At 46.9% G+C, this 11493-nt stretch overlaps 2 protein-coding genes across 2 annotated transcripts; one reads left to right on the top strand and one right to left on the bottom strand.

Moving 5' to 3' along the window:
* Positions 1–4851: 4851 nt before the first annotated feature.
* EDB82DRAFT_484028 (uncharacterized protein) lies at positions 4852–7156 on the top strand. The gene is made up of 4 exons (XM_025731647.2): positions 4852–5688; positions 5747–5985; positions 6042–6390; positions 6449–7156. The coding sequence occupies exons 1-4, from the start codon at positions 5047–5049 to the stop codon at positions 6743–6745; spliced, it is 1527 nt and encodes a 508-aa protein (XP_025590651.1). The 5' UTR covers positions 4852–5046; the 3' UTR covers positions 6746–7156.
* A 66-nt stretch (positions 7157–7222) lies between these two features.
* On the bottom strand, positions 7223–9802 carry EDB82DRAFT_484027 (U3 small nucleolar ribonucleoprotein complex, subunit Mpp10). The gene has a single exon (XM_025731648.2). The coding sequence runs from the start codon at positions 9676–9678 to the stop codon at positions 7519–7521; it is 2160 nt and encodes a 719-aa protein (XP_025590652.2). The 5' UTR covers positions 9679–9802; the 3' UTR covers positions 7223–7518.
* Between the last annotated feature and the right edge of the window lie 1691 nt (positions 9803–11493).

Genomic DNA, 11493 nt, shown 5'->3' with positions numbered 1-11493 from the left:
TTTATGCGATTTCTTTTCTGTGCGACTGTCCTATTCCTTGTTGTCGGTCGGTCGCTAATTCAAATGCACTACCATTTAGAGCATGCGCCTTCGGTGCGCTAATGAAATTCGATTTCTATCGTAGCCTCTGTGTCGTTTTGCGGCATGTAGCCGAGTTCGTCGTCGTCGGCGAAGGAGATTTTATATCTGGCGCAAATAGTTCCAGCCCGTCGTTGCGTGAGATGCGAATATCAGTTGCGTAATTGTTGAAAATTAAAATAGTTCCAATTCTGTATTCAATTCTGAGGAGGAAGAGCAGCGGTGGTCTCTAAATTAATGTTAGGGTCGAAGTACACAACAAATCCGATATTAATGTTGTAGTTGGTGGTAATAAAGCGAGGTGAAGTGCGCGCATGTATTGATTGCGGATCCTGTGGGGATGTTCCGAAGTATGGGGTAAAGTCGAGGTTGGATATGGATAAGAGAAGGAGAAAGGTAGAGGTGAGGGTCTTTTTGGGGGATGTATGAGAATATCGGCCAGGTGAGGCAGATCAAGCAAGTACTACCGACCTATGAAGGGAAAGGGAAATAAGTAGGCAGGTACACACCCCGTGCCTCCCGTATTAAGGCGAGGCGCAGCACAGCGGAAGGAATGGTTCATAAAAGAAAAATCGAGGAAAGAAGAGCAAAACAAAACAGAGCAAAGAGTAGGAAACTGCCAAGTGATGAATATTTGATCAGATGGGATAACGGGTAACTATTGTCTGAGCAGGCCAGACCAGCCCCAGGTCAGAGCGAAACAAGGGACGAGATCCCTGACGATACCCGATGGGGCTGATGGAGCTGACGAACTGACCTATACCAGGAAGATCAATGAGACTAGCTATGACCGGGATGTGGAAAGAAGGAGACTCTTGTCGTTGGTGGAAGGGGGGAATCAAGGCGGACGGCGGAAGCTAGGGAGTATTTCCACCACCAGATGAACGAGTAGAATTCTGGTCTGTTAATCCTCTAACAAGACAGATAGGTTAGGGAAGAGAGCGAGCAGGTGACATATCTTATCTCGGCATGTTATATGCAGTGTTGTATTGATCAGATATAGGTCTATAGAGAGATCAGCAAACAAAGAGATTGCGTTAAAGAAACTTTTTTACGGTGTTATAGCATCTCCTATCATATTGACCGCAGCTAATACCAGGATGGTGGGTTATCTTTGGATTGGATGTTTATCGTGGGGGTTCTGGGGTCAACGTCAACCACCAACGGTCAATCACGAGCCGGTAACATAGCTGTTTTACCTTGCCTGATATCCGTACAGATACCGGATCAGGCTCTGCTAAACTCAAACTGCCTGGGTAACTACATCTCCCTTTCTTTCGTCTTTACTTACTGTTTGCATCATCATCCCAAGTAGCAACGTGTCCATCATTCTGTTACAGATTGTCTCATCTCGAGTCATTCCACGACCATCAATCATCATGATATTCAGCTCTAAAAGCGGTCGACCCACGCAAGTTGCCAAAAAGACACTACTGTAGCGAACAAATGGGTATCCACGAGTATGCATTGGACGGATGATTTGGTTTGATTTGGGGGCACAGAGGATCCTGTCTATGAACGGGCGTCCTCATTAGTCAGTTAGTGACAGTTGCACACAAACATGCTCACTCAACAGTCCCTTACTTACAAGAAAGAAGAAACGCCACGCCAAATGCAGGTTGGGTCCGGTTGAATGGGGGTGGGGGGGAAGAGGATCTCAAGGGTCCAAGTTCCGGACTTATGAAACTCCACGGTTTCTTATAGACGGAAATGAGATATTCTCAATTATCCTCCAATCAAATATTCTTATCAGTATCCCCGCATGTATGCTTTAACTCTTGTGAATTCGGGTCGCGGTTGTTTCGAGTCCATCCTAAATATTCCCTGTCCATGTTGTTCTTATGTTTCAAGGCCATGCCCGTGGAAATTCCAACATGACACCTATTGAACCATGTTTGGCTGCTTGGGAATTTATGGTTGCAGTTACAATTGCAGTTGCAGTTAGTTACAGTTGCACCCGGCGGAGCAATCTTTATCTAATCAAGCTTAGGTCTCGGGGGGGTTAAATACAAGGCGAGCATCAATATGAACCGAACCATTTGCCCACCTTACCTTTCTTTTTCCGCTCGCGTGTTACATATCACCTGGTCAAAGGTTCCCAGTATCCTGGAATCTTCATCAGGTTTATTAGCATGCAAGCATTCTTGGGAACAACAAGCAACAGTTTATGGAATATTCCTATTCGTTAGTTTGGGTCCTCTCTGTGGATAACCTCTACTTCAAATCGGTACACGACTTGCGAGGCCGCTTCGTGTCGTGATATGTTACGTATTCGTCTCATACGTAATCTCCGCAATATGTCACATCCCGCGGGTTATGTTTGATCTTCCCAGCCTTTCACAAATTATAGCAAATGTTTGTTCTATTTTACCGCTTTTCTCCCATTAGTTGAATAGGTATCACCAATGTCGCTTCGTACTACTCAATGCGGCAATTTCCGAATTTGGCCAATGTTCCGTAGTATTGGGACAGCCGCATGTAAGGTAGGTAGATACGTCGTATCACCAACAAACCAACCATTCAAACAATTGCCGATTACATCTTCCGTGGTCAGAATCTTATTCATATCAATGCCGTCATCTTAGCAGTCAGTGATTCTATGTCTCCGTGTCGTATTGTATCTGCTGCTCGGTAGGCCTCCAGCTGTAACAAGATACCTGATGTCTAAACATTCTCCAACGTTGTTGATCGATCCTCGATCTCAGTTCAGTATCGGAAGTCAAAGTACCCGGGGAAATTTGTTACAGATACATTACTTGACATATTTTCCATGCTCCATCGTGTTTCGTCGTTCGGAAAGCTCTGCGAAACCCCATATCTTAGCATGGTCCCCTTAAGCGAATTGCTTGTCAACCAGTTTGTCCACGAATGAGCTACCGCCAAAATTAAAATCCTACACGTCTGGGCAAAACTCGGTCCTCTACAAGGCAGACCTTATTACGGTTCGGTTGCTAATTGGCATCTGATACGAGCTTCCCGTCGAGTGTCAGCCCAATTCCATCCAATGATTGACTGGGCAGTGACAGGACAAGCAAGACTTGGCTTTTCTTGGCTTTTCGCTATGTGTAACATGATAATGGTCAGCGACCAACAGTTTCGCCGAAGAAGCAATTGGGTTCTTTCCTCTGTGATAAAATTTTTCCACCGTTCGGATGTCAAAAGTAATATTCCATGTCATTGTTGTTGTCAAGTCGACATTGGTTGCCAATGTAGAGAACGGAATAGCATCATGATTCCCCTCTATCGCGATGGCATCATCCTACTCAATCCAGCCACAATCATTCACTAACTGGGCCAGAGACCGATCATATTACCTTCGGTATTAACGACCCGATCGAAACACTAATACCACCTTGAACAATTCCTATCTATCTTGGGACTTGGCCTGCTGTCAGATCTTGTTCAGTTCTTGTGATTTTCTTATCTCGTGACAAGAACGACGCACACTTACATGACAATCTTACCACCAATCGCATTGGCTCTTTTCAAGGTCTCTTGGCACTTCATAACACGAGCAGATAGTTGGCAGAAGAGGCGGTGCAACTAACTGGCCGGTCAAGGTCATGGTTGATAACATGACATGCTTCGTTTTGTTCAAAAACGGCTCCGTGTATCCTCTTTCCCTGTTTGAATAGGCGCAAACTCTTGACACAATCGTCCGGGGTTTTATGAGGTTCTGGATAAGTCTCATCCAGAGAACTCGGTGCACATGGTAGAAGTTCTTGGCTCAGAGTATAATGCGGACTGGCACCACAACAAACTACATACGTATCTGACCAAGAGCTTCATTATAAAAGGTCAACTAGAGTGTTTTGCTAGTTTCGATTTTTTGATAATACCCACGTGCGTTCTCACGTTGTGCAGTTTCGTTTTCTTGGATATGTAAATACTGTGTCGCTTTCAGTGTTTTCCTATACTACAAGTTTCTCTCTTCCCTTTCACGAGCTACCAAGCCCATTCCATTTATACTTTACGCTTTATGTCACTGACATATCGAACTCTCTATTTTTTTTTTCATGACATTTAATTCGATGGTACTTCATCAAAGGCTGTTGTTACCTGACGATACCTTGGCGATAAGTCAATAATGCGAAGTCCAAAAACACATGACTTAGCGCTTAAGTCGTGCCAGAAACTCACGATGCCACGCGCCAAGTCAATTAGATGCGGGGTCTTCCTTCAATCTGAGACAGGTGCTCGAAGGTTAGGGCTGTATAGAGTATACGGCAACTCAATTAATTTTTCTCATTAACGCATTTTTTGGATTCCGTTTTAGTATCTCGCTCGTACTATATCTAATTTCGAATTGCTTCATTTCATAAGTTGACTAAGATACATTGTTCTATCACAGCGCCAATGAGAGGAGGTTGGAGATTTGGAACTTTCAAGGACTTATCGTCACAACAATACTCATGGAATTTAATCACAATACGGTAACGTATACTTTGATTATTTTTCTCAGCAGAACATACGTTAGTTAGTCTATACTTTTTCAAAAGGCTAGAGACGTTGACAAGATACAGCTTGCCAAACGGCTGGCTACAGGGTAGCTTTAGCTGACCTAACGGGTACTACTCAACGTATAGTAACCACTAATATGCGTAACGTTAGTGGTCTCTCCCCTCCTCCATAAGGTACCCCAAGCTTGGAGCTTGGGGCTTTTGCTCGCTGAAACGAACTGCCTGACGCCACTAATAACCAATCAGACGCGTCAGCATAACCCCGTCCCTCAGCACCTCAGCTTGGCGCGTCATACCTTGGCTTGATATCACCAGGTCGTCGTTGCTGGGTCGCCCATCTTGTCTTTTGACTGTCGCAAACTCTCCACCTGAGATCGCATCATTTTTCTTCGACAACCATCAATTTCATCCCATATTCATCAATCTCGTAACCTCCCATCAACTCTGTTCACCTATTCGCCCGCTCACTCACTCACTCACCCATTCAATTGACTTTAACCAAGCCGCAATGTCCGACGTTACAGAGCAGACTGCGCCTGTCGTGGATGAGGCCGCTGCTACATCCAACGAGTCGCTCGCATCCCCTGCTGACGATGTCGCAAACGTTACTGAAAAAGTAGAGTCTGCTACTATCACACCTGCTATCGGAACTCCTAGCGTCGGCACCCCCAACACCGACTTCCTCATTGCGAACGACCAAGACCCCAACAGCAAGAAGGTTACTCTTGCTGACCTGTCCGCAAAAGGCGCTGCTTTGTACGCCCACAGGAACTACGAGGAGGCCGCCGAAGTATTCTCCAGAGCCAGCATCCTCCAAGCCGAGCTCAATGGTGAGACATCACCCGACAATGCCGAGATCCTCTTCCACTACGGCCGCAGCTTGTTCAAGGTCGGTCAAAGTAAAAGCGATGTTCTCGGAGGCACTGCCGCCCCCGAGAAGAAGAAGAAGAAGAAGAAGAAGAGTGCCGAGACCAAGCACAAGAAGCCTGCCGAAGCCGAAGCCGAAGCCGAGAAGGCGACACAAGAAGGCGTTGACATTGTCGCCGAGCAAAAAGAAGGACAGAAGAATTCAGAAGACATCAAGGGAGATAAGAAGGCCCTGTTCCAGTTCACTGGCGACGAGAACTTTGATGAGTCCGACGAGGAAGAGGTACGTGCCAATCATCGAACACTGATCTTCCTTGGTTATGCTAACTGTTTCCCCCAAGGATGCTGAGGGTGAGGAGGACGAAGAAGAAGACGACGACTTGGCTACTGCTTTCGAGATTCTCGACCTTGCTCGAGTATGCTACCTCAAACGACTTGAAGCGCTCGAGAAAGAGGAGCAGGATGAGAGTGGCAAAGGCAAGGAGGTCGCAGATGGCGATTCGCCCGTTATGCGACATGTGAAGGAGCGCCTCGCTGACACCCATGATGCCCTCTCTGAGATCTCCCTTGAGAATGAACGGTATGCGCAACCTCTTGTACGAAACTGGCCTGGCTCTTACCCTAACACCACAATAGCTACCCCAATGCCATTGAAGACGGCCGAACATCACTCAAGTACAAGCTTGAACTATACCCCGAAGAGTCTGAGATTATCGCCGAAGCCCACTACAAGCTTTCCTTGGCTCTGGAGTTTGCTTCAGTAACCACACCTGGCGATGATGGTACGAACGCTAAACGCGAGGAAATGGACCAAGGCCTGCGCGACGAAGCTGTCAAGGAGATGGAACTGGCCATCAAGAGTTCCAAGCTCAAGCTCCAAAATAAGGAGGTGGAGCTTGCTACCATGGCATCTCCTGAGGACAACGAATTGGCGCGAAAGTCTATTCAGGAAATGAAGGAAGTTATTAGCGACATGGAGCAACGTGTGAGTACAACTCGGCCCCCCTTGGATCTATAAAAGTCCATCTGCTAACACTGAGCAGCTTGTCGACCTGCGCAACGACCCTGTCGATACCAAGGACATTCTTGGCGCCGATGCATCCATCGGTGGTATTCTCGGTGCTGCCATTGGCGAGTCCGCTGCTGAGACCAAGGCCCGAGTCGAGGAGGCTAAAAAGACCGCTACTGACCTCAGCGGATTGGTCCGCAAGAAGAACAAGGAGGAAACTACTACAGAAGCTGCCCCCGAGCCCGCACCCGAAGCTGATGCTAACGGTAAGCGAAAGGCCGAGGAGCCGGCTGAAGATGCTGAGGCGAAGAAGACCAAGGTGGAAGCCTAGATACAACAACGAACAGCACTACTAAGCTGTCGATTGAGAGGAAAAAATCATGAGCGGAGTTAGGGTTAACAGCATTCCCCTTGGTGAATGAGGGACAGGAAGAACATGCATGTACGATTAGTTAAAAAGGATGTATCGGTAATAATGGGTTATATGTTTTGTGAAACGAGGGACAGGTCCTCGTAACTTGACATTGGATTCTTTATGCTTTACAGTGCACTCGAGCCTTTTATACATTTACATATAAACACAGGCATAAAAAAGTCAAGCGTCAACTGCAATGGCTCGAGGTTCATATGTCCCTGTTTTGTAACTAACTGCCGCATTCGATATCAAGAAAGGCTTAGAGCAACGTAACCTGATTCTCACAGAGAACATTGTGCTGTTTAGAACAAGAAGACTTCCAGAACGAATTGCTTTTTTATTTTTTTTATTTTTTTTATTTTTATTTTTATAAATTTTTTTATTTAATTTTTTTTGCATATATAAGCAGAAAACGTCGTCAAGATTAAACACAATATTAACTGTTTGTTGGGAAGAGACCTCTCATACTATCTATCGTCACAAGATTGAGATTTGGAAAAAAGAAACATCTCTCAGTTACCACGAAGGAAAATAGTAAAGATGGATATATATCGACATGCGTCAAACATGAAAGTGCGTTTCTATTATGAATCGCTCGCAAGCCATGCAAACACCCCTTCGTTACTTTTGACACCCTACCCCTTACCCAAACAGAAAAAAGAAACAACTTCTCTCCTTCACAGTTACTACTACAGCTTGTAGTTTCCACCTGAAGCAATCTTGACGTTCTTCGCCTTGTTGCCATCCACATCGGTAATCTCTCCCTTGCGGTTGATAACCTTGACACCGCCCTTCTTGAGGTCGGCAACGGCGTCGCGTTGCATCTTGGCCCGCTTGCTGACAGCCTTGCCGCCGTCGACACCACCCGCCTTGCGCACACGCTCCTTCTCGCGACGGCGACGGCGAGCCTTGTCTTCGCGTGACATCTCTTGGCGCGCAACAGGTAGACCGGCCTTGGTGACGACTTCACCGTTGGCAGCCTTCTCGGTGGAACCAGCCTTGTAGACTTCCTGGGGAGCCATACGGCTACTCTCGCCAGTGACACCCTGTGCCGTTGTGGGCTGAGCGTCCTCCATGGCGATGGTCGCGACATCGGTGACGACTGATAGTGAGGGAGCTGTGGGCTTGGGCTTGTAGTGCCATGAGCTGAGCGAATCAAGACGAGCGCAGACATCCTTCCACATTGCCTCAACCTCCTTCTCTTCTCTCTGTAGCTTCTCGTCCGACTGACTGACGTAGCTATCGGGGTCTTGGTTCTTGACGTGCTCTTCCTCGTAAATTTCTGCCAGACCCTTTGTAGCCTTGCTATCGTCAAGCTCAATAAGACCACGGCGTGTGCCCGCAGCTGCGCCCTCAGTATCGGGTCGTCGACGGATAACCTCATCAAACTCTTGTGCTAGAATACGGCGCTTAATGAGGTCCTCGATACTCTCGCTAACTTCGGGGGTAATGACAGGGACAGGCTTGCCAACGTGCTCAAAGTCAAGATCCTCCTCGAGCAACGAGTTCACAGGACGATCAACAGCAGCGGCTTCACCAGATAGTGCCCACTCTCGCTTGGCAACAGATGCAGCCTCAAGCTTGCGAATTTCCTCAGCAAGCTTAGCTTGTCTGCGCTCGTGAGCTGAGCGTCGTGACTTGGGGTCTCCGGCGGAGACATCAGATAGCGCATCTTCAGAGTCCTCCTGTTCTGACTCGTCATCGAAGAGATCCCTTTTAACATCGGCCATGGCCCTCTCAACGTCGGCGTCGTCGGGCTTTTCATTTTGGAACTTGGCAGACTTTTTAGGCTTGCCACCCTGATACTTCCTGCGTGGTGGTGCAAAGAAGTCCTTGTAGTAGACCTCGTTGGCGTTCATATCGTTTTCCTCATCGTCCAAATCATCCACGTCCATACCCTCGTCCTCGCTGTCGCCTTCTGGAGCATTGAGATCCATATTGCCAAACGTGGGACCACCCTCGTCGTCACTGTCCTCTTCATCTTCGGCTGGCTGTGCCTTCTGAGACTTTGAGTTAGGCTTGTCGGCAGATAGAGGATCGGCATCCCAGTTGATTTCATCATCGTCGCTTGCTTGATCTGTGTAAGGGTCTCCCTTGGCGTCCTGCTCCTCGAAGTATTGTGATTGTCGGTTGAAGTCGTCGAGAGAGAAGAAGCCATCGTTGAGACCATCAGGATCCGCCTCATACTCCTCCGCTTCCTCATCGTCCTCTTGGTAGTCATCTTTTCCTTCCTCGAACTCCTCTTCTTCTTCATCTTCCCAATCGTTTTCTTGACCGTCCTCGAGCGCTTCGTCTCCTGATATTTGCTCTTCGTCCTCTTCTCCAGACACTTCTTCGTCGCTCTCATCCTCGTCATCAGAGTCCACCTCGAAGCCGTCCTCTCCAAATTCAATTGTCTTGGAGTCAGCGCCGTTAACAGCAATCTCTTTACGCTCCTCCAGCTCAGCAAGGGCCTCCTCAGAGTACTTTAGGACTCCTCCGATAATTCTCTTAGCCTGTTGCCAAACTTGGCCCGTTTCGAAGCCATCGACGTAAACCTTGCGCATCTTGAGAACATCTTCGCTTCCGACAGCGCCTCTCTTGCGCTTGCGGTTCTCTTTTAGCCTTTCCTGCTGTTCATCGCCGACTTGCGAAGCAAATCCTTCGAGGGTTTGTTTGACGAGGTTAAGAGAATCGGTCGGAATAGAAGCACTAGGCTGGAGGAATTTGTGTCGCTTGCCATCGGCCAGAGTTTCTAGAAGCGCCAGAACATGGCTGTTTGTGAGGGAATCAGGAGCGGCCATGGTGAGCGGCGCGGCAGTCAAGGTATGTGAGGTAGAAGTGAGCGATGGCGACGTCTGAGCAGCCATGCTCTGGTGTAAGCGGGTTGAGCAGAGCGGATTTGCACTGCTTCAATGTTATAAAAGCCTATGTCAAAAGGAAGGCGTCGTGCGATTTTGCTGTGATGACTTCGGTTGAGTTGAAGCTGAAGACGAGACAAGATAATTGATAGCAGGAAAAAATTTGGGAGAGTCGACCAGGCCCCGCGACGAGTAAAGTTTGGGCATTATGATTGGCCAATCATCCTTTGCCAAGATAATTGATAAGAGATAAGAGACGAATTCTTTATACTTGAGCCACTCCTTCCTCGTTTAAGAGACATGGAACAAGAAATAACAAGGGCTATTATCATCAAATTGCTATAAAACTATAGATTTAAATTGTAAGTATATTTTGTTTTTATTGACCATTTGATAACGTAAATGGGGGTTGAGCACTTGAGTACTCTTGAGCTTCTGCTTTGGAAGTAGGTGCTATCTGGTAGTATTTGCTTATAATGCCTCCATTGCGATTTCTAAACTCTGCATTCTACTTTATGCTTAAACTTGTATGTGTATTCATAACATCTCGAAGCCTTTGGCTTATAAACCCTGTAGGAAAGCTAGATCCATAAGAGCCCAGAACTAGTAGACCCAGCTTGACAACACGACTATTGCTTGAATAGCAGCCCGTTATGCCATTTCAAGGCTATTTAATTACACTATTGGTAGCCCAGCCGAGACTTTTCCAATCTCCCCTGAAGCTAGACATTTAAACTAACATCAATTTGTTCTATATGTCGACCCGAGAAAACTTATTTACCAGTACCTTATTGGTTTAGGAATGACGCAAAAATCAGCAGCAATATCTGTGCACTGCTTTATTTGTAGAAGCGAACCCCAAAGCTCGAGTAAAAAGGGACTCAGTTCCCACGTAGAAATGATGCTGTCTGCATATCCCGTAAATTTACGTTAGTATGGTGTCCTCGAAACTGTTTACTGTTGTGGTAACTGCGTCGAGCCTGTGGGCTGTTGATGCCGGGAAGTGCAGACCACACACATCGTTTTTGACCTTAACATCAGGGGTTTCAACTACCACGTCGTCTTCATCCCGCTACTTTACATCACCTGATGATGGAACAAATGTCTCATCTTCAACTGATTATTCGACTTCTACAGATTCTGTCAAGAGTATATCCTCTGGTATGAGTGATTCTTCAGCGACGACCTTGGACCGGACAACAACCTCAGGCTCAAGTCTTTCAGAGTCTATAGCTACAACCCACTCGACAGTCTCTTCTAATACTGATGTGATTGAAGTGTCGAGCGTCTCGAGCAGTTTTGCTACTGAAATTTTGGTCGAGGCCACAACATTTAGCGATCCAACTACGACAATTGACACTATCATGATCCCTACTGACGCATCTACATCGATTGACACTTCCTTATCGACCGGCATTACTGTGTTGACTGGTACTACTGATATCACTGCGTCAACTGGTAGTGATGCTCCCTACGAAACTATAGCCTCTACTAAACTTACCACGTCTATTGAACAAACGACAACCACTGATGCAGTTATATCTGCCCAATTAACTTCTGCTGAGATTGCCGATACCACTGAAACACCTGCGATAACCGAAATTACCACGACGGATGTTACCACTGCAGAGTTTATCACAGTTTCTGCACTCGAGAGTGCAAGCATAACGGAAAGCCTCTGGACTTCTACCACTGCAGTCTCATGCCCCGTCTATTCAAACGTCGTTGATGACTCCAGCTTTGAGGGAGAAAACAACGCTCCTAATAGATGGGAATCAATGGGGCAATTCGCAGGCACGGCCGTGACCTACCAGAAGCAAAGAA

This window comes from Fusarium venenatum (assembly GCF_020744135.1).
Source record: "Fusarium venenatum strain MPI-CAGE-CH-0201 chromosome Unknown EDB82scaffold_1, whole genome shotgun sequence".
NCBI classification, from domain to species: domain Eukaryota; kingdom Fungi; phylum Ascomycota; class Sordariomycetes; order Hypocreales; family Nectriaceae; genus Fusarium; species Fusarium venenatum.
Note: the sequence above shows the minus strand (reverse complement) of the source record. Positions and strands in the feature narration are given on the sequence as shown.